We start from the raw sequence: 24,407 nt of genomic DNA, 5'->3' as shown, positions 1-24,407 counted from the left end.
TTCTCCAATCCTTAGAGAAGCCCCGTCCTTGAATTTATGTTGTTTATTTCTTCTGTCAATTTGATTATTATAATTTGAATTGCATCAATTTTATTTTTAAATATTTTTAATTGTGTCAATTTAATCTACTTGATAATGTCTTTTTAAAAATTAGATTGAAATTAAGGGTAAAATAATCGAGAAGAAAATTTTCATTTTGCCTTCCAAACTATTACTCAAAAAATCAATTTAACTCATATTCTATATTGTCTTGAAATTACAAAGGTAACACATTCACCATGTCCTTTTAAACAAATTACACCCCTGTTCTTTCTAATTTGAAATAGCCTACTGCTTCTTAAATGAATCATTTTATCCTTAATATTAATTCAATTTTTTAACGGATTATTTATTAGACTAAATTAACTTAGTGTGAAAACTAAAATGAAAAAAATGATACAATTGAAACTACAAAGAACCAAATTGACATAATAGGCAAATTAGATTGCTATAAAATTTCTTAATATGTGTAATCAATCAGACTAAATTGACATAGTGTGAAAAATTAAAAGAAAATTTTGGAACAATTAAAACTGTAATGATCAAATTAACATAAGAAGCAAATTTTTAGTACTACATGTATAATTTATCCTTAAAAAAATTTGACAAATTATGATTCTCTAAAATGATTTTTAGTGCGATAATCTTACAATGTTGGTTTAAGGGTCGGTACATAATTGAGATGCACAAATAATGTAACCATAAACAAAAACAAAAACAACAAAATTAAAAACAATTAAATCTGTACATGGGAATTCAATCCCCCAGCTTGGCTGCATTTTGCACTTTGTCAAGGTTGGTGGCCCCTCTCTCCGTTATGCGATCTCATTTTATTTTAATAAAATCTTCACCTTTTGAAAAGAAAATATAATAAATAAATAAATAAATTTAATTATGTCAACAATATATTTCAATGAATAGTTTTAGTAATTTTATTATTGTATAAAATAATAATTATGAATCTTTTTTATTTATATTTATTTATTTTTTATTTTTTTGTGTCAAGTACTCCTTTCATTCCAAAATATTAGTCACTCATTTTTCATTGTCCTAAAATATTAGTCTCTTTTCAAAAATAAGAACTAAAATAATATGAATTTCCTATTTTGTCTTTCTTTTAAATTCATTAATAACACAAAAAAATACAATTATAACAATTGACATTCTCAACAAAATGTATTATCAAAGAGTAATTTTGAAAAAATTAATATTTTTAAAGTACAATAATTGTACTACTAAAAAAAGTTAAATTCCTTAAAATTGACTATTATTTGGGACGGAGGGGATATGTAAAATGACAAATTTTGATAAGGGGATATTTGTATTTTCAAGAACTATATCAAACAATTTGTATCTTAAGAGGGTGAATTTGTAATTTATCTTAAATCTGCTGTTGAAACAAAATCAACAATACAGAAGTAAAGAAGACAACCACCACAACAACAAATACATATACATGCATATTGAAGAGATGTTCATCAAAATGTCTAAAGAAATCTTCATCTCACAATGCTGAAATTACAAAGATAAAACATTCACAATGTCTTGTCCTGGATAGAACTTATTTAATAGCACAACACATTGAGCGCACACGCACACAAACAAGAAAACTGAATTACTCTTAATAATATCACTCCAAAGACAAAAAGAGCGAACTGGGGGGAGCTTCTCTTTTTGGTAACCAAGTAAACTGGTCACAATGTTTATTTCTTCATAATCTTAGCAAGCTGGAGACCTGGAAAGTAACATTGCAAAGCAGCAAAAATTTGAACACTATTTTGATTAAAAATAATAATAATAACATAACACCAAAAAGCTAGTAGATTTGGGAAACCAAGCTTATGGAAATTGGAATGCAACCAAAGATGGAATTTGAAGTTTAAAAGTATTTAAGATATGGAAAGAGCAGTTTTACCTTCATGCTAGGGAACCAGGAGGATTGTCTTTGTCAATCCACTGGTAAGAAACCAAATGAGACAAATAAGAGACAATGAAATGAAGCCAACTGTTTTGCGATATATATATATATATATAATCTAATCAAAGTCAAATGACACACCTTTAGAATTAAACAATCTTTCAAATTTGATCCCTTCTGGTGACTGCCAGATAATGTTGATGCATGGTATGTGTCGAACCTGTGGGTGGTCCTCGCTCTCTTCTCCATGTATTTGTTCTACGAGTTCATTTGTAACAAAATTCAAAGTCAATATTTGGAGATCTTCGAGATACTCGATACCATGAGGCAACATCTTCAACTGCATGCATTTCCAAATTGAAAATTTCTGGAGACCTGGCATCACCCCTTTTTTTATAATAATCTCATTTAACTGGGGGAAGTTCCCCAAATGCAAATCCCTAAGTTTAGGGAACCCACTACTAAAGCATAGGTGTTGTCTTCCTTCACATGCATTAATAAGAGTCAATTCCCCCAAACTGGGAAGTTCTTGGATGTAAGGAAGAAGGTCTTCTTCCAATCTGGACCAATGCAAATACAAATTCGTGAGATTTTGAAGTGAGTGGAACCAACGGGGAACTTTCTCCAATTTTCCAACTAAAATGAGCATCTTGAGATAGGGAGGAGCCGAGGAGAGTTTATCCATTCGGAGGCATGCATTCTCATCACTCACCATCACAAATAAGTAATGAAGGAGATTCATTTTTTGGATTGCAATACACAAATCCACCTCATCTGCTTCTCTCAGCTTTGTAATGCCAATCCTCTTGAGCTGCGTCATGTTCCTTAGTCGCTTCATCAAGTCTGATTCTGCTTCTACACATGCCAAAACTTGCAAGTTTGAAAGCTTGCAAATATTAGCTGGTGCTGCTGTACCATAAACATATTCAAACTGACTGCCATCTCCAGCCTTGTTGTAGCGGTACATAATTAGATGCCGCAATTTCTTCAACTTTGTGATTCCAGTTGGGAGAACTTGTATTTTGGAATCCCTAATGTCTAAAGTTTCAAGGTTGCAAAGTCTTCCAATGGATTTTGGAAGTTCCTTCACCATTGTTCTTTTCAAGTTCAAGTACCTTAAATTGAAAAGATACACAAGCTCATTTGGTAATTTTTCGATCGGTACATCTTGCAGATCCAATACTTTTAACAATCGTAAGCCTTGTGGCAATGATATGTCGTCATCACAAAATACAAGAAGAGACCGAAGCTGCTGCAACATGCCATTCCATGATTGCAAATCTCTATTACCAATTGTTTGAATCGATAAGCGACGTGCTCTGGTTCCATTCTCCTCATTAGCTTCTTGGCCATCATATACAACACAAAACTTCTCAGTTTCTGATGTGGAAAGGGCAATTTCTCGCACAAGATCGTGCATCTTACATTCTTTCGGCCTACCCGATGGGTTCCTCATTATGACTTGAAGCATGCTTCGGCAAACTAGATCCATAAGGCAGCTATCTGCTACTTCCTCTACTGTTAACCCCTTTCTCTTTTCTACGAATCCTTCTGCCATCCAAAGTCTAATAAGCCTCTTCCGTCGAATCGGATAATCTTCTGGGAAAAGGCAACAATATAAGAAGCAATGCTTTAGTTGGTATGGCAAATCATTGAAGCTATACAACAAGATAGTTTTCACTGCTTCTAGCCCAGGATTATTGCTCAACTCCCAGCTCAAGCTATTGTAAGCTTTTCTCCAATCCGATTCCATATGTTTGGTGGACATGACACCACCCAAAGCTGCAATTGCAAGAGGTAGTCCTTCACATTTTGCAACAAGGTCATGAGCCAAGGATTCGAGCTCTTTAGGACAACGTCTACTATGGTTGCTCGAAAAAGCTTTCATACAAAAGAGATCCCATGCGTCATCCATACTCAAAGGGTTCATACGATGAACATGAGGTTTAAACCCAAAGTTAAAGGAAGCTACGTCTTCCTTTCGGGTTGTAAGGATGACCCGACTTCCTTTTCCTTCATCTGGAAGTGATGCTCTTATTTCCTCCCAGAGTTTTTGACTCCATACATCATCCAAGACAACTACATACCTTTTTGATTTTAAATAGTTGGAAATCATATCGAGCAACTCTTTGTGGCTCTTACTACTTAAATCCAATGGAACTGCTTCCTTGGTGGCAGGGTAAAATTCCTTAATCATACTTCTAAGTAAGTCATCAACTACATAAGTTTGAGACACGATTATCCATGCATAGCAGTGGAAATGTTGCTTGACAGTTTGGTTGTTATAGGCCTTGGCAGCTAGAGTGGTCTTGCCTGAACCACCCATGCCGACAACAGAAATAACAGTGCGCTGTAGTTCTTTGCCCATCAACCAGTCCAATAGTTGTTGCTCTCCATCTTCGATCCCCACTAGATCTTCTTCTTTAAAATATAAAGGGTCCTCAGCGTTGTTTGGCTTCTGTCCCTGATGATCATGTTGGTTTCTTTCTGGGATTGCTCCTCCTACACGATCGACCCCATAACGTTGGTTTCTTTCTGGGATGGCTTTGATCGTTTTGTTGATCTCCTGTAACTGTGTGGCTATTCGATGTCTTACCCACAGATTCTTTGGTGCATAGACTATCTGACGCAGGAACCTTCTGAATTTACCTTGAACTTCTTGTTTGTTCATGTGATACATGAACTCGTCTATGATATTTTCAGCCTTGTAGGTCAAGTCTCTAACATTGTCCACCCAGGTCTTCTCTCCTTCTGTCTGGGCCGTCGTTCTATCGGCATCCTTTAGAAAAGATGTCATGCTTGATAACTCGAGCTTGAGTTGGTTGAGTTCATCACGAACTCCTCCAATCAACGACGCTTCGCTTTCAAGTGCGGAAACTATCCTCCCAATCAAAAGGTCCACCGCCGCTGAGGCCATTCTTGCAATCTATTACTTACCACCTTCTCAACTCTTTTACTACTTCTTAACACCCTGCACATTTAAGTCTGAGTTACTTCTTTTAGCCAAAAAAAATTATAAAGTTTTTTTAGTAAAAAAAAATTATTATAAGTTATTATATTATTATTTTTTTATTTTTTATAAAAATTAAAAAAATTATTAAATTAATATATTCTTAAACGAATTCACGAATTCGTCATCGAGGACTCTTCCTTCCGTTGACAGTGGGTTCCTGTGTCATGTTCATGTAATGGACCTGCACAGCATTATTGACGAGGGATTGTAATTATTTAGGCTTCCTTTGCCACCTAACTGTAACTTTTTGGGTAAATTACAGGTATACTTAAAATATAAATTTTTTCCTATAATTTGAAAAATAATAAGTATCTTGAAAGAATTTTTTATTTAATAAATTAATTATAAAAATAAAATTTTTAACTACTCTCTTATACAATACTAAATTTTTTGAATTATTAATTTAAATATATTTTTGACATCATTAAAAACTGTTAATAGGCTTAATGATTTGTTGATAAAATGAGTTATTTGTTATGAAATTAAAAAACTTTAGAAGTCGGGATGCAATTTCTAGAACTATAAAAGCAATTTGTATTTTAAGTAAATTTCAAAGGTGTAATTGCAATTTGTCTTAACTTTTTTTATTAGGATGAAATACAATTATATCTCTTACTATTTGCTTAAAATATGTATTGCTTTTTATGATTTTATAAATTACAAATATCCATTTATCCTAATCTTTTATTTTATAGAATTAATAGAAAAAAATAAAATTTTTAACCACTCTTCTATACAATAATAAAAATATCTAAATTATTAATTAAAATATATTTCTGATATCATTAAAAACTGTGAATCAACATAATTATTTATTAATAAAATAGGTTATTTGTTATGCAATTAAAAACTTCAAGAGGTAGAATATAATTTTCAAAATCATAAAAGACAATCCGTATTTTAAGTGAACTTCAAAAAATATATTTGTAATTTATACTTTTTGTTATTAGTATTTTTTAAAATTTGTATTAAAATTGTTTACTTTTTCAGTCTATCTAAGATAGAAGGAAAAAATATTTAAAAAATCCAAAATAAGTTCACTAAAGACACATACACACACACACAAAAAAAAAAAAAAAAAAGGATAAAAAAAAACTTCTATCTTTATTTTTTTTCTTCTGTCTTTACTGGACATTTTCACAAATATATATATATATATATATATTTTATATATACTTTACTTTCATCATTCGTCTAGTCGAGTGGATTATATAAGTTTAACCCCCTTTGAAAAGAAATTAGGATAAATTACCTCAAAAATTTAAAAAAATAAATAAAAGTTTTAGCCTTATAACAAAATAAAGGTTGAGTTGTACTTTTATCAATTTAAATTATAATCTTTTAATTTGTTTAATATAAACCATTGACTTATTTTCATTAAGTGAGCCGACGAAAAAAAATTATTTTTGTTATTATACTCAACATATGTGTTCAAAAAATATCTAAAATATATATTTTTTCATTTAGTTTAGTAACTAAAATATCATATATATTTTTGTCAATTTTACTTAACTAAACTAGATTAACGATTTAAATTGAAAATAAATTTTAAAAAAATTAAGGGGTTTGTTTATTTAAATAAATAAAATTAAAAACTGATGGCCTTTTTTGTTACCAAAGTCAAATCTTAGGGGTTTGTTTATTTATTGTAATTTTCCTAAAATTTTTAAAAAATAAGTTTACCAAAGACAAAAAAATAAATAAATAAATAAAAAGAAGAAGTTAATAACAAAATCACTAAAAAAATCACAAACGACAAATTAGTGTTATCAGAATACTATCTAATAGGAAAATAATATATAAGTCCACTTTTTAGATTTATTTTCTAAACTCAATGATATGTAAATGATATGATTGATTAATGATTAAAGAAAATATGAAAGAGAGTGTTAACTTAAATTTTAATATTGATTGTCACATCATTAAATTTAAAAAATAGGTCTAATTTTTTAGACTTAAATAACAATGATGTATCTAATATTGTTTACGTGGAATTCTAAATCATATGTAGTGGGAAATTTTTTAAGTTGGACTGATTGACTCAAGCTTGGTTTGGCTATCCAGTTGGGGCTAAAAAATCACAAAAGATAAAATAAATGAAATAAGTTAATAAGATAAAATGTCATTTCTAAATTATAATCATTTCATTTTTTCTCTTAAAAAAAAAAAACAATCCAAACAAATTTTTTAATCCCAAACTAAAAAAGTTACAACTCAAAAAAACCAACCAAAAAGATTTTTGCCCAACGACAACTCAATTTTATTAGATAGTTATAAAATAAAGAATGAATCATTGGGTGTGTTGTACTTTTTTATTGGCAGAGAGTATTCATTGATACAACAAATAATATTTTGAGACTAATAATTTTTCATTGAAAGACATGCGTAACGTTATTTTTTATCAGAAATGTTAGATATTCACAATTTAAACTCAAGCATTCACTCACAATGATGTGATAAGAGAGTTAGGTTCTACATACGTGTATACTAAATTAAAAGCTCACACCTCTCTTGCCACATCATTATGGATGAAATTGTGCTAATTTTTTTTAAAGATGTTAGGCATTTTTCATTTTTAGCAATAATAATAGGGATTCCAAATATTCTGTCCAATGTCACTTATATGTATGTAACTAATATGGTGTGAGTGTCAACCGGCAATACAAAATAAGATCAATATTTACAAAAATAAGCATGTCAACAGGCAATAAAGATACACAATATGCAAGCACACACACATATATAGTTGAGAATGAAACATAAACTGACTTCTTGGCAGATTTGCAGATGGCTTTGGTGGCGATGGAGTTGTGGACTTTCTGATCCTTTGATGGAGTCGGTAGTTAATCTGACATGTCAAAATCTGGAAGAAATAAAAGGAGAACAAAGTTTAAGATGTATGATAACAGAATGTATCTTATAGAATTTCTACATGAACGGTCTACAACTATATGGGATTAATTTCAACATTTTTAACAATGTGCACTTTTGCATATTTATTGCACTGTTATAGAGTGAATAAATGTAACACCCGCCTCCTTAATTATCTGTTCAATTATGTGATTTGCTTTAATTATATGTTTATATGCACAATTATATATCGCAAGCCTTTGGTAATATCGGATTACTGACCGGTTACGTCTCTAATCCCGTGGGGGTGGGGGTTGCGTTGTGACAATAAAGCACATAAATACATTACCTTGAGAAGAATTTTTTTAAAATGGATTAGTCAAGCTCGATAAACTCAATTTGAATTTTGCCAAAATAATTTCAAATGTTAGCATGTATATAGCCTTACAAATTAAAAATTCAGTGAAAACTTTAAATTCATATGAATGTTTGTCAACGAATAGGACAAAACAAAGATATAATACTTCCACAAACTTAAATAAACTACTGTAAATGGCCTTAGCCAAAAAAAAAAAAAAAAAAAACATAATCATATATCTCAAATCCTAGTACAGAACTCCTTGAAAGAAAAATAGCCTCGGTACAGAGCCCGAAAACCGGAGCTCGAATTTGGCTCGAATCTGAGAAGGAAGAAAGAGGAAGAAGAAGAAGAAGAGACGGAGGAAGAAGAAGAAGCAGAAATAGAACTGGAGGGGGTCATAAAAATGGGGCTGGAGGCGGAGGCAGATGCGGAGGTGGGGCTGCGATGTGACGAGCGACGATCTGCGACGATCGGGCGACGAGCTGCAACGACGACGACGACTCTCTCTCGCCTCTTGCCTGTGTTCAAACAAAGAAGAAGAAGAAGAAGAAGAAGAAAAGAAAGAAAGAAAAAGAAGAAAAAGAAAAAAAAAAAAAAAAATTCGAAACGCAAAACGACATCGTTCGAGCCAAATTCGAGCTTTTGATTTCGGCCCCCAAACATTTTTCAAAGAAAAAACACAAGTGCAAAAGGCAAAAGAATGAGTTGTCCTGCACTGCTTCCACCTAACTGAGCTTTAGCAAAATAGAGTAACGAAAACACCAACACAAGCTACCTTGAGGCTTTTTTAAAGTACCAAAAAAAAAAAAAAAAAACAGCCAGATGAACAAGCTATAAGGGTGGCTTCAATCTACTCAAGGTCCACTGCCTCTTGATTTGTATACCATAATGATATATATTATTGTTGTATATCAACCCAGGTGGGTCAAAGTTATCTTCCTTTAAGCCAGTCAAAATTCTCCATCCTCTTTAACGTTCAGCGTCTATCTATCTCTAAATTTTAACATTCATTGTTTAAGCGGTGATTTTTTTTTTTTTTTTTTTTTTTTTTTCAGAAAAATTAGAGAAAACAAAAATTATATAGTGTTTGGTCACTTGCTAAGCACCTTGATGTTTGGATTTGCCATTTTTTATAAAGCAAAAATCAAAGAAAGTTTATTACAAACACTAGATTCAAATATTTCACGCATTTTTTTTATTTTGTTTTTCTCTATTGAAATCCATACCCAAATACATGATCCAAACAATTCAAATTCCTAGTTAAATTCATGATCCAAACACATTCTAAAATACAAAAGAAAGAAAATTTTATCTTCGTCTCTTGCATAAAGTAAAAATACAACAAAGTTCTGGTAACATCATCACTCACCTGAACCGCAAACAAAGTCAACGGACCTTTCAAACCCAACTATCTAAGTAGTGATTGAGAGCAACTGAAGAACACCGAGAGCTGATATTGATGATCGTGACTCAGTTTCAACGCCAGCAATCTGAATAGAGCCGAAGTGGAGCTGGGTTAAGCTTCTCACATTGCAATCCTAACTAAAACAACATTGCATGCACCAACGAAGAGAATTACCTGGTACAAAATAGGATGAAATCTAGAACAAGCTTCAATGGAGGACCAAGGGCTTCAGTAGAAGATCAACGGTTTCGAAGCAGAGGTCACCGATCAAGTATTTGACGCCATCGATCTGGTTGGACCTATTTCTGGTAGGCTTGGAGAGTACGGATACAAACTGCAAACCCATATCTGGTAGGGTTTCGACATCATTGTCGTGAAGCTCTCGTTTCACCGTCATTCAGATCGTCATTTCAGTATCGCAGAGAAAAAAAAAAAAAAAAACAGAGACGCAAGCGAAAGAGAAGCTGGGAGTCAGAAAGTGAAAAAGATCTGACAGTTCTTGCTAATCCAACGATCTAAGATGCTAATCCAACGGTCACCATTAGCTGAGAAAGACGGAATTTACCGAATACTCCGAAGGCCTATTCAAAACATTGTGCAAACTTGACAAAACATGTTGGCTAATTTCGCATGGCATGTTGGCTAATTTCTCCCTCTTATAGAGAGAGTAGTACAGATACAGATAAAACAATAATGACAGCCCTCTTCGGCATGGCACGTTGGCTAATTTCGCTTTTTGATTAAGGCTAAATTTGGTATTCATAAAATAATTTACGACCCCGTTACGTAGCTCGAATCCGTGGCTCGAATCTGTGGCTCGACACCAAAACGACGTCGTTTTAGTGTCTTTGTTTTTTGTTTTTGCTTTTTTTTTTTCTTTTTCTTGTGTTTTTGTTGCAGAAGGAAGACAAAGAAGAAGGGTGGAGAAGAAGAGAAGGAGAAGAGAAGGGAAGAGGAGGAGGAAGGAGGAGGACTGGAGGGGGCATATTCACAGGGGGAGGAGGAGGAGGAGGCGGAGGCGGGGCCGGAGGCGACGGCGGTGGTGCTGCGACGATCGCTGGTGCTGCGACGACCGGCGGCGGTGAGGCGACGACCGGCGGCGGCGAGGCGACGGCGGTGGTGATCTCCTCTCCTCCTGTCTCTTTCTCCCTCTCTCCTCCTCTTTCTCTTCTCCTCTCTTCTTCCTCTCTTCTCTCCCTCTTCCCTCTTCCTCTTTTGTCCTTTCTCTCTGTCTCTGTCTTCGAATTCGAGCCATTTTTCGAGCCACAGATTCGAGCTACCAATCTTTTTCCAATAATTTATCTTTTAATTTTTTTTTTCATCACATCATCTCTTTATTTTTTTGTACATTTTTTCGTAAAAAGATAAAAAGTGCACTTATTTAGGTCATCTCAAACAACCCCTAAATTAGTCAAAAATGAAAGGGAAAATTATTTCTAAGTTCTATTAGGGAGACTTATGCTATATATGGTCCTTCTAAAATACTTATGTTCCCATAAGTTCTGTAGGAAGTTTGTTGATACATTTACCTTCAATATTAGTTGTTAATATCATAAATAATAGTAAAACCATATATAAGAAATTGAATGTTACCATAGATCATATCTATATAAACGTAACGTAACGTGACACCTATATAAACGTAACGTGACACCTATACGTAACGTGACATCTACATAAACGTAACGTGACACTTATGATCTATGGTAACATGCATGTTACCATAAATCATATCTACATAAACGTAATGTAATGTGATACCTACATAAACGTAACGTGACACCTATGATATATGGCAACATTCAATTTCTTATATAAGAAATTGAATGTTGCCATAGATCATATCTACATAAACGTAACGTAACGTAACGTGACACCTACATAAACGTAACGTGACACGTATGATCTATGACAACATTTAATTTCTTATATAGGAAATTGAATGTTACCATAGATTATATTTATATGAAACGTAACGTGACACCAACATAAACCAGCAACATTTTCACATTCAATTTTAAAAAATAAAAACTCATTAAGTTTGCGAAACGTAATGTGACACGTTACGTTACGTTTATGTAGGTGTCACGTTACGTTTATGTAGGTGTCACGTTACGTTACGTTTATGTAAGTGTCACGTCACGTTACGTTTCGTTTATGTAGGACCTTATGGAATACATTCCTATCTAAATAGGACTTGAGACTCTATAAGAAATTATACAGGACTTAGCCTATCATAAGTGTCTGAAAATGGACTTATAAATAAGTCTCCCAAAATAAAATAAAATAAAATAAGTTAAAATATTAATAAAATAAAAAATTATATTTAAATCATAATAATTATTTTTTTTCGATAAAAATTAAAAAAATAACCTAAATAAATTTCTTAATCCTAAACTAAAAATAATTAAAAAATCAAAAAGTCAAGCCATCCTAAATGAAACCATATTGTATTTAGGCCCTAATTTTTAAACCATTCATTTTTTATGATGTCCATCTTTTGTATTTTTGTTGACTACCATTTTTTTTTGAATATTATACTTAAGATAATAATGACAGGCTTAGGTAGTATTTGGTTTATTTTTCAAAACTCAATTATATTTTTAAATCATAATTTGAATGAAACATGTTAATTAAACATATTTTTAAAACACAACTTAAAATTACTTTTAAAAATCCCCTCTTCTTTTTTTCATTTTTAACAGTAATTGATAACTCTAAACGTAGAGCTCTGAATATAGCTCTATTGAGCTGACAACTCAAAAAAAACTAAAGCCAAAATATCACATCACAGTGGGGTCATTCTCATTAGAACTATTAGAGCTCACAAATTAGAGTTCCAAAACATTTTTGTTTTATTTTATTATTATTATTCAATCAATCAATCTCTTTTTTCTCTTTCATCTCTCCTCTCACATTCTATACATCAATCAATCAAAAACAAAATTACAAATCATCTCAAAACTATTTTCAAAATTCATAACCAAACAAATTTTCTTTTTTCAAATCATGATTAAAAAACTCAAAACTCAAAATACAACTCCACACTCAAATCGTAATTCTAAAACTAAACCAAACGGATTTGTATTCCTGATTTCTAAATCAACAATTTAGAAATATTATATATATAACAATATTGAACGACTTTATTGTATTTGTATCCCTATTTCTAAATCAACTACTTATTACCATGTCCATCTTTTGTGTTTTATTGACAACTACACTCTTTTGAATATTATCCATAAAACAATACTGAAAGACTTATTCGTTTGGTTTGTATTTGTGAAAAAATTTTGGGAAATTTTCTCCACAAATAAGTTTTTAAAAGTAATCAAACCAAATAAATTTTTCCAAAAAGATTTCTCAAAACTTGTAAACCAAACAAGTTTTCCAAACAAATCTCTCTCTCACACACATCAAATCAATCACTTTTTCCAAAATTCTCTCTCAAAATAATTTTCCAAAACATCTTTTGAAAAAAACCAAACCAAAACTCTCTCCTTAATTTCTAAATCAACCATTTATTACATATATATCTTTTGTACTTTATTTACAATCACCCTTTTTTTAATACTATATATAAAACAATATTGAAAGGCTTATTATATTTGTGCCGTAATTTCTAAATCAACCATTTATTACAGTGTCTAGCTTTTATACTTTATTTACAGTCACTCACTTTTGAAAATTATACTAAAACAATATTGAAAGACTTAAGATATTTGTGTCATTCACTTCTAAATCAACCATTTATTACTAGATCCATCTTTATATTTTATTTAAAACTACTCTCTTTTTAATAAGCAATTTAATAATTTTAATTTTTTTAAACACATTAGCCCATTGTCTCATACAGTGTAAAGCTTTCATTATCGATGTCCTGGACCTATTGGTTCATACAGTAAATATATTATTATTATTTATCCTCTGTTTGGTTTTAAGATTTATTGATAAAAAAAGAAAGGGAAAATAAAAACCAAAATGACGTGAGCGCAACCAAAATTTTCTTTATTTTGTTTCATTGCTCTAGGAAAATGAGAACAAAATGAATAAGCATTTTTTGAAAGATCCATTTTCATGCTGGTAACCCATAAAAATAAAATAAAATAAAATAAAGAAGAAGAAGAAGAATAGAAACAAGTGATTTATTTTTTCTTTCATTTTTGTTTTCTCATCAATTTTAAATCAAACACAGTAACATTGTTTATGGAAAATGTTTGAGGTAAACTAAGGCCTTATTTGAAAATATCACTTTTTAGTTTAAAAGTTAAAAAATTATTAAAAACGTCAAAAAATCAATAAATTATGCCCCCCAAAAAAAGGGTCAAAGATTCTCTTTTATCTCTATTTTTCATATATATTTTTTGTAAATAATCAAAAAATCATCCCTAATATATTAATTTTTTTATCTCATCTTTTAGCCAAAAAAACAAAAAGGGTAAATTATAATTTAACCCCCTGTGGTTTGCCTCAAAAACACGGAGCCCCCCTATAGTTTCATTTGTAACACTTAAACCCCCTATACTTCATACCAGAGTGCAAAATCCAACGGAACTGTTTGTTTAAACAGTGCGTGTGTTGCACGACCAGAACTGGTGAGTGGAACACGTTTTTCCACCCAAAAACATATGACAAATGACCAAAACATCCTTATTGCCATATATATACACAAATCAAGACCCAAATAAGATAGAACCCTAAACTAAAATGTTCTCAGATTGTTCGAAAGTTGCCCAGATTTTCCCAAAGTTGAAGATTATTGTTGGATGGCTTCTTTATTTGCTTCCGAAAGTGGACAGTCAAGGACAAATGATCCAAGACTATGTTAGAGAGATCCCCTGTGAAGACTTCAATGACATCTGGAAATATGGGTAGAAGGTTTTATGGTTGTGCAAGATATGGGGTAAGCAAAACTTAATTTTTTTTTTTTTTTGGAAAAAAAGATTGAATTTTTTTTGAAAAGGAATTTGTGGACTCATATTTTTTTATTATAGGTTGATGTAACTTGTGGCTACTTTGAATGGGTTGATCCACCCATGTGCCAACGTGGGAGGGAGGTGTTGCCAAAGATGATTGCAAAGATGAACAGATTGGAGAAGGAACTAACAAGAAGTCGTAGAAGAGAGAAAATGTTTTGCAAAGCTCTGTTTGGGACATGGGTTTTTTTCTTTATCATGACAATGTTCTGGGTAAAGTTTGTTGGAGTAAAGAAAAATGAGTTGTTATTGGGCCATAGAGTTTGAGAGATGAAAAATATAGTCAAGGTAGAAAATGAAGGTATACAATGGTCTGTGAAGCAATTGTAATGAAAAATGAAGGTGTAAAATGAAAGAATGTTTTGGTCAAGAAATGTATGCATCTGATGAATTGTAATTAAAGAATGGTTTTGTTCATTACATCTACCAAGAACATTAAAGAATAGAAACATATTGGTTCCTATTCTTCTCTTGTAAAACATGATTCATTTGTAATGAAAGAATGTTTTGGTGAAGAAAGTTAACCTACTTGATTTGGATCCTGCGAAACATGCTTCATTTGCTTCAACCCAAAAACATGCTTCATTTCCTTGATTTGAAACATAATTTAAAAACATGTTTCAACCTAAAAACATAGTAAACTAAGATACATGTATTAATAAAGGTACACAAAAACATGGTTGATTTGGATCCTGTAAAACATGCATCATTTACTTCAGTTCACATTACTTTAATACAAGCGATAATTCAACCCACTGGGCTTCTCAAAACATAGTAAACTAAGATACTAGCTAGTTTCAAATTCAAAAACAAATTGGTACAAGCCACTTAATGGTTTAACAAGTTGAAAACTACTCAAAACACAACAAAAGTTGAGTTGTAGCTTTCTCTGCCATCATGTTTTCCCTTTGCCTTTGTCAGTTTGCCTCTGAGTTGTAACTTTTACAGACCCACCTCCTCCTCTACCTCTTGTAATGAAGCTACCTCCCAATGCAGATCTGGACATAACCCTGCCACCTCCAACTGGTTCACCCCTTCCTCTGCCATAACTAGTAGGCTGTAAAATAACACACACAAGTATCCAATTACATTTTGTCAAATACTATAAAGCAAATGAACTTGCAAATGAAATCTGACTATACCTGAGATGAGGAGTAATCAAATTCTGGAGAACTATATTGAACTCTATTGGGCTGCAATGATAATGGTCCAAGTAAGCAATTATATGTTGTCAACTATGTCAAAAACCAAATGACACCCATAGGAGAGAGAGCTTACCTAAGATGCTGATGTCTTGCCTGTCATACTTGGAAATTCTTCAAATGTGTGGCCAATTCTAGTGCGCTGCAATGATGTAACAAGTATGCAAATTAACAATAGAACTGGGCTGCAATGATGTAACAAGTATGCAAAGTGGACAGATCTTACTTGAGATGAGGATGTGTTGGCCCTCTTACTAGGGAGCTTCCTTCTGGGCTGCAATGATTTATATCTGTATTAAGTCATTGTTGTGGAATGTATTGCAAAATGAAATGAAATTGGAGGTTCAAGTTACTTGATATGCTGTTGCTGTTGCTGTAGCTGTTGCTGGTGTTAATGAAGCAGTTGCTGTTGCAGTTACTGTTGTTGTTGCTGCTGAAGATGGTTGTTGTTGGTTACTTCTTGTTGGCTTAAAAAGCTTGGACTTGGGATCGACAAGACCCTTACAAGACCTCTGGTTGTGACCTTTCTGAAGGCATCTAGCACAAACAATGAACCTATGTTGCCTTGAACCTCTGACAAGGTTTATTGGCTCATCTATACCATTCTTTCTCATTTTTGGTGGTCTTCCAGGCTGCTTTCTGTACAATGGATGAGCCACTGCTGGCAGTCCTGTTTCAACCCAATCATGCTGGTCTGGAACAAGGTGCATTATTGAGTTGTAGGCTACAAGATAATGTTGTTTACTATAATAAAGGTGCACATAGTCCTCTAGCTTCTCTCTTTAAACAAATATGGAACTTACTGCATGTTTACAAGGTATTCCAGTCAATTCCCACATCCTACAACCACATTTCCTTTCCTCTAAATCAACAATGTGTGTGGTATCACCACAATCTACTTCAAATTTTCTGTCACCACAATAGGTTACAAAACAATTCCTAGCTTGCACTTTCAGTGCTTCTAAATCTTTGACAATGTTGGGACAAATTTCACCAATGTATTTTTCCATCCCTTCCTTCTTGATTTGGATCCTGTGCATTACCCTCCTTTTAATCCATTCAAGCATGATGATTATGGGTTTGTCCCTAGCTTCCAAGAAGTTGTTATTGAATGACTCACACATGTTGTTGACCAATGTATCACACCTACTTCTTGGGATAAATGGAACCTAGTCCATAAAGTAGGATCTATCTTCCTTAGCCACTTGTATGCTTTCTCTTCTAGATCCATCTCCTTCAACTTGTTCATGTGAAATTCAAATTCCCTCACAGTCCCAGCTGCAGCTGCCTTTCACAATAGGTCCCTCAATTTAATCCCTTTGAACTTTGCTCTGAAATTGGAGTAAATATGTTTCATACAGAATCTATGTTCCACATTTGGCATTACCTCCTCAAATGCAGGTATTAACCCATTCTGTTTGTCAGAAATGAAGACTCATCCCATGTCATCAGCACTACCAATATCATCCATGAGTTGCCTTAAAAACCACACCTAAGAATCTTTACTTTCTGCCTCAACAGCTTCCCATGAAATTGGAAAATAGTTGTTGTTCCCATCCCTTCCAAGTGCACATAATAATTGTCCACCATAGATTCCTTTCAAATGACACCCATCCAATCCTATAATGGACCTGCATCCTCCAACAAATCCTGTTCTAAGGGCTGCAAACCCAACATATAACCTCTGGAAAACTGGGGGCAATTCTAAGTTAGGCCTAAGCATGTCTTCATTGGGCCTATCCACCACTACTTGCATTACACTGTTTGGATTATGCAGCCTCACTGTTTCACAGTTATCATACACTTTTGCATATTGGACCCTTTGATCTCCTTGAATAACTTCTCTTGCTTTTTTTTTTTTTTTTTAGCCCTATACAATTGAGGCCTACTAACATCAACCATTAACTCCCTCCAAACTGTCTTCTCCATAGGCCCAACTTTGATGTTAGGGTCATCCCTTAACTTGTCCATATACTTGTGTGCCAAGTAAGTTGAGTTCACCAAGTGATTATTATATGACCTTCCACATGCATGCTTTGGCTGGAATGATTTTATTTGAAAAGCTCTCTCACCTTGCATGGGTGAAGCATGCAATCTCCATCCACATCCATGCTTGCACACTACAGTAATCCTAGAGTTGTCATTTCTTATGTACTTGATGTTATAACCATGTTGGATATTCCACTCTTTCATTGCCTTTCTAAAAATTTGAGGGGTGGCAAACTTCATTCCAAGTTTAAGTTATGGCTTCTTCATGTCTACTTCTTCAATGAACTCAGTATATTTATCTTCACATTCCTCATCTGATGAGTTATGAACACTATGTAAATCTTCATCTTCAGGATCAGAATACCACACTTCATCTGCCTCTTGATCACATGAAGGAGGTTGCCTCTTTCTTTTCTTTACAGCCTCCCTTGGTGAGAAAATATCATCATCTTCTGGCCCCCTCTAAACCCTCATTCAACCAGCCAGGTTCATCACTTTCATAGTCTTCATCTTCTGAACAACTATCAACATTCCTATCATCCATGTAATCAGGATCATCACTATCTTCTTCATCCTAAGCTCTGTTATCCATTTCCTCATCTCTGGCATCTTCATGTGCTGCTCCTTTATCCCCATCTCCATTATGCATATGCTCATCACCTACATCTTGCATTCCATCTCTACAATCCATCTCTTCTTCACTTATATTTTCCATGTCATTCCAAGTCAGTGCCTGCTGAGCACTAACTGGTACTCTTGGGAGTACGAAATGTTTCCCTTTTGGACTTACCACTTGTAATGGGTCCTGACCCTTCTCCACATATAAATGAATCACATCTAAACCTTCATACTCACTTATCATGGTATATACATCAACATCTTCTTCAATTATTGTCAATCCATCATCCAAACTTCTTCCAGATTTCCTATACCACAAAACAAAAGTACTATAGACATCTATTTTCATCTCCCTCAAGATGGTATGAATCTCAATAAAAGATAGTTTGTCAGGATCAACATCATATATATATATATATATATTCCACTTTCCCTTGTTTATAAACAATATTAGAAGGCTTACTGAAGTACCCATTATAGTTGATCTCAAAAATCTTTTTTTTTTTTACCTCACTGCAGAAAACAACAAAACTTCACAATATTACATTACAAAACTCAAACTCATTGGAACCACATAACAACAATCATAAAAAAAATCCAAAGTTAACAACATAAAAAAATACCTATTGTTTATGAACCTCTATACCCCACCCCACTTTAACCAACATCCCAAAAAAATAAAGTAATAAAAGGCATGAATACTAAAGTATACAAAAACAAATCTGTGAATAAAAAATACTCAAAGTTAACATCATGAAAAATATTCCCCATTACTTATGAAGCTCTATACCCCACCCCACTCCACTTTAACCACAATCCCCAAAAATTAAAGCAATACAAGCATACCATGCCTAAAACATTACAAATTTTGTGAATCGAAGTCTACACACACTTAGTTATGAATCAAAATTAGGGAAAATCAACATCTAAGGATCAAAATAAATTAGGGTAAACAATACATACCTAATCTAGTAATGGCATTCGCGATATGATGGTGAAATTGATGATGAAACCCTAGTTCAATCCAACCAACCACGGCGAGAGAGAAAATATATATATATAGAGAGAGAGAGAGTATATAGAGATGCAAATACTGGTGTTAGTCAAACGAAACGAAACGAAACGACTGAGAGATGTAAAATATCTAAGGGCATTCTTGACTTTTTACAACTTCTGTTACGTCCGTTGGATTTTGCACTCCGGTATGAAGTATAGGGGGTTTAAGTGTTACAAATGAAACTATGGGGGGGCTCCGTGTTTTTGAGGCAAACCACAGGGGGTTAAATTATAATTTACCCAAACAAAAAATTACTAAAATAGTATATTCCCAACTGAGACCTAAATGTATAATTTTCATTTAAAATGCCTTTGGCAATGTTAGGTCTAGGGCGTTTAATTTCCATGTGTATTGAATTATATTAGTATTCAAAGTATTTTGTATATATGTGTGAAAAAAAAAAGTATTTTCTTTCCCAAATCTCTACCCACGATTTTGACAGGCAACATTTTTTGTTTTGATGCCTCTGTCTCCCAAAACTCCTTTCTAGTAGAAATCTTTTCAATAATGCTTGAGACCACTAAAAGTGGTGCTCTAAAAGCACCACTAGTGATGTGGCAGTGGACGAGACGCACTGCTTGTGTCTTGTGTTTTTTTTTTTTTTTTTTGGGTTAAAGTGCTTGCCAACTCATTAGTGGTGTTTTAGAGCACCATTTTTAGTGGGATGTATCATTACCCAAATCTTTTTCCATACACACAAACTTTCTCTGCATCTTCTTGAGATCCTTGCCAACTTTTAACATGGATAAATAGCAAACTGGTAGGTTTGAGAGAATGGCTTTAATCAAAGTTAACTTACTAGCGATGTGGATATGTATTTTCTGTTGGCATTTTTTAAATAATAATACAAGAAAAATATATAAAATAAATTAAATAGAAATGATAAAATAATTTTTTTATTAGGTAAATTACAAATATACCCCCTGAGGTTTGATTAAATCACGCATTGCCCCCTATGGTTTTGTAAATTACATTCCACCTCCCGAGGTTTCTACTTTTATAATAAATCGCCTATTTTATTAATAAATCATCAAGTCAATTAACAGTTTTTAATAATGTTAGAAATATGTTTCAATTAATAATTAGGGTAATTTGATTATTATATAGGAAAACAATTATGAAATTTTTTTTTCTAATTAATTCTGTTAAATAAAATGTATTAACAAGGAGGTATTTGTAATTTTTCAAACCACAGGGGGCAATCTATATTTTAAGTAAACCTCAGGAGTGTATTTATAATTTATTATTTTTTATTAAAAGGATGAAATAAAAAATAAACAACACAACTAAAAATACATAAATGAATTAGATTACATTACTAATAGAACAAATTATTAATATGGATAACTAAATATTGCAGCTTATCTTTGTAAACTAAACATTTAAAAATTTAAGAACAATTGATAAGAAAAGAAGAAAACCGAAACCTACACGAGACAGTTTCCTTAAAACATATTCACCACCTCTCCACTACAAAAAAATCGCTTTTTTGCGACGGTAAAATACCGTCGCCAATACCAAGGAAGCCGTCTCAAAAGCTTTTTTGCGACGGTAAATAGCTTTTAGCGACGGTAATAGGGGGGTCGCAAAAAAATGGGTTGCTAAAGGTCTTTAGCGACGGTAAACGCCGTCGCAAAATATTGGCGACGGCAATAAAATCCTTTAGCGACGGAAAAATACTGTCGCAATTAATGTGTAAAAATCTGCACACTTTGAGACGGTACGAAAACACCGTCGCTAAAAATGGTAATTGCGACGGGAAAATACCGTCGCAAAAGGGTTTATCTGAGACGGTAAAAATACCGTCGCTAAAAAAGGTTAGTTGCGACGGGATTTAATACTGTCGTTAATGCTGTTATTTGCGACAGAAAATTGTGCCGTCTCTAAAAATATTATTTGCGACGGTGAAAGTACCGTCGCTCAAGGTTTTTTTTCATATTACCAATATCATTGGCGACGGCTACGCTACCGTCGCAAAAACCTGGTTCCAACGAAAAAATGCAGCTATGAATTTATTAAAAATATGCAAATTACCTGTATTAAATAAAAATAGCAAAACCTGGTTCCAACAAAAAATGCAGCAATAAATTTATTAAAAATATGCAAATTACCTGTATTAAATAAAAATAGCTAAAAAAAATTCGATAACTATATAATAATATAAAAATTCCTGTATATAAATAAAATTTCATCCATAATTAAAGTACTCTTCCATTCATAACAACACATCATCAAAATTATCCAACCACATAATTTTGCATAATACATACATAATCTTGTTCACAAATCTAAATAACATAAATCAAAAATAAAAGTTTTCTTCATAAACAAAAGTTTGTCGCAATCTTCACACGGCTGCATTCCACAAGAAGCAAACTGCTACTCAGGAAATATCTGAAAATAAAAAATAAAAATAATTAATGACAATATAATTATGTATTAATATTTTAATTACAAAAAAACATAAAAAATTAATTACTATATAATTACAAAGATAGTTAAGTAAATAATTTTGACTAGATAGAAATCCGACCCTAACTCCCAAACCGGAAACCCGATTCGAGTCCCGTCTTCTCCCACAAGTCTCTCGTGCCTAGGCGGTCGTGTGTGCCCAAGTTTCGTGCCAATCTGACCCCATTTGGTGATTTTGGGGTGTTAACACCTCAAATTTAAGTTTCTTAAGGAACTAGTTTGCCTAAACCGAAATACGGCTCTAACTCCCAAACCGGGAAACCGATTAGAGTCCCATCTTCTCCCACAAGTCTCTCGTGCCTAGGCGGTCGTGTGTGCCAAGTTTCATGCCAATCCGACCCCATTTGGTGATTTTGGGGTGTCAACACCTCGAATTTAAGTTTCTTAAGGAACTAGCTTGCCTAAACCGAAATACGGCTCTAACTCCCAAACCGGGAAACCGATTGGAGTCCCGTCTTCTCCCACAAGTCTCTCGTGCCTAGGTGGTCGTGTGTGCCAAGTTTCGTGCCAATCCGATACCATTTGGTGATTTTGGGTTGTTAACACCTCGAATTTAAGTTTGTTAAGGAACTAGTTTGCCTAAACCGAAATATGGCTCTAACTCCCAAACCGGGAAACCGATTGGAGTCCCGTCTTCTCCCACAAGTCTCTCGTGCCTAGGTGGTCGTGTGTGCCAAGTTTCATGCCAATCCGACCCCATTTGGTGATTTTGGAGTGTTAACACCTCGAATTTAAATTTCTTAAGGAACTAGTTTGCCTAAACCGAAACACGGCTCTAACTCCCAAACCGGGAAACCGATTGGAGTCTCGTCTTCTCCCACAAGTCTCTCGTGCCTAGGCGGTCGTGTGTACCAAGTTTCGTGCCAATCCGACCCCATTTGGTGATTTTGGGGTGTCAACACCTCGAATTTAAGTTTCTTAAGGAACTAGTTTGCCTAAACCGAAATATGGCTCTAACGCCCAAACCGGGAAACCGACTGGAGTCCCGTCTTCTCCCACAAGTCTCTCGTGCCTAGGCGGTCGTGTGTGCCAAGTTTCGTGCAAATCCGACCCCATTTGGTGATTTTGGGGTGTCAACACCTCGAATTTAAGTTTCTTAAGGAACTAGTTTGCCTAAACCGAAATATGGCTCTAACTCCCAAACCGGGAAACCGATTGGAGTCCTGTCTTCTCCCACAAGTCTCTCGTGCCTAGGTGGTCGTGTGTGCCAAGTTTCATGCCAATCCGACCCCATTTGGTGATTTTGGGGTGTTAACACCTCGAATTTAAGTTTCTTAAGGAACTAGTTTGCCTAAACCGAAATACGGCTCTAACTCCCAAACCGGGAAACCGATTGGAGTCCCGTCTTCTCCCACAAGTCTCTCGTGCCTAGGTGGTCGTGTGTGCCAAGTTTCGTGCCAATCCGATACCATTTGGTGATTTTGGGATGTTAACACCTCGAATTTAAGTTTCTTAAGGAACTAGTTTGCCTAAACCGAAATATGGCTCTAACTCCCAAACCGGGAAATCGATTGGAGTCCCGTCTTCTCCCACAAGTCTCTCGTGCCTAGGTGGTCGTGTGTGCCCAAGTTTCGTGCCAATCCGACCCCATTTGGTGATTTTGGGGTATTAACACCTCGAATTTAAGTTTCTTAAGGAACTAGTTTGCCTAAACCGAAATATGGCTCTAACGCCCAAACCGGGAAACCGATTGGAGTTCTGTCTTCTCCCACAAGTCTCTCGTGCCTAGGTGGTCGTGTGTGCCAAGTTTCGTGCCAATCTGATACCATTTGGTGATTTTGGGGTGTTAACACCTCGAATTTTAGTTTCTTAAGGAACTAGTTTGCCTAAACCGAAATACGGCTCTAACGCCCAAACCGGGAAACCGATTGGAGTCCCGTCTTCTCCCACAAGTCTCTCGTGCCTAGGCGGTCGTGTGTGCCAAGTTTCGTGCCAATCCGACCCCATTTGGTGATTTTGGGGTGTCAACACCTCGAATTTAAGTTTCTTAAGGAACTAGTTTGCCTAAACCGAAATACGGCTCTAACTCCCAAACTGGGAAACCGATTGGAGTCCCGTCTTCTCCCACAAGTCTCTCGTGCCTAGGTGGTCGTGTGTGCCAAGTTTCGTGCCAATCTGATACCATTTGGTGATTTTGGGGTGTTAACACCTCGAATTTAAATTTCTTAAGGAACTAGTTTGCCTAAACCGAAACACGGCTCTAACTCCCAAACCGGGAAACCGATTGGAGTCCCATCTTCTCCCACAAGTCTCTCGTGCCTAGGTGGTCGTGTGTGCCAAGTTTCGTGCCAATCCGATACCATTTGGTGATTTTGGGATGTTAACACCTCGAATTTAAATTTCTTAAGGAACTAGTTTGCCTAAACCGAAACACGGCTCTAACTCCCAAACCGGGAAACCGATTGGAGTCCCGTCTTCTCCCACAAGTCTCTCGTGCCTAGGTAGTCGTGTGTGCCAAGTTTCGTGCCAATCCGATACCATTTGGTGATTTTGGGGTGTTAACACCT

General features: G+C 34.2%; 1 protein-coding gene across 1 annotated transcript; it reads right to left on the bottom strand.

Annotated features, from left to right (window-relative positions):
- Nucleotides 1-1,458: 1,458 nt before the first annotated feature.
- Nucleotides 1,459-10,209, bottom strand: LOC145820171 (disease resistance protein RPM1-like). The gene is made up of 6 exons (XM_082915031.1): nt 9,761-10,209; nt 9,551-9,671; nt 7,740-7,833; nt 2,099-4,928; nt 1,955-1,995; nt 1,459-1,774 (listed from the first exon to the last, which is right to left on the bottom strand). The coding sequence occupies exons 4-5, from the start codon at nt 4,872-4,874 to the stop codon at nt 1,988-1,990; spliced, it is 2,784 nt and encodes a 927-aa protein (XP_082771157.1). The 5' UTR covers nt 4,875-4,928; nt 7,740-7,833; nt 9,551-9,671; nt 9,761-10,209; the 3' UTR covers nt 1,459-1,774; nt 1,955-1,987.
- Between the last annotated feature and the right edge of the window lie 14,198 nt (nt 10,210-24,407).

This window comes from Camellia sinensis, chromosome 2 (genome assembly GCF_055761805.1).
Source record: "Camellia sinensis isolate YWXY chromosome 2, ASM5576180v1, whole genome shotgun sequence".
NCBI classification, from domain to species: domain Eukaryota; kingdom Viridiplantae; phylum Streptophyta; class Magnoliopsida; order Ericales; family Theaceae; genus Camellia; species Camellia sinensis.
The sequence above is the reverse complement of the archived record's forward strand: the minus strand, read 5'-3'. Positions and strand labels throughout refer to the sequence as shown.

Excerpts from the sequence above, each read along its gene's own strand:
- LOC145820171 (XM_082915031.1), bottom strand. The coding sequence starts at position 4,874 with ATGGCCTCAGCGGCGGTGGACCTTTTGATTGGGAGGATAGTTTCCGCA.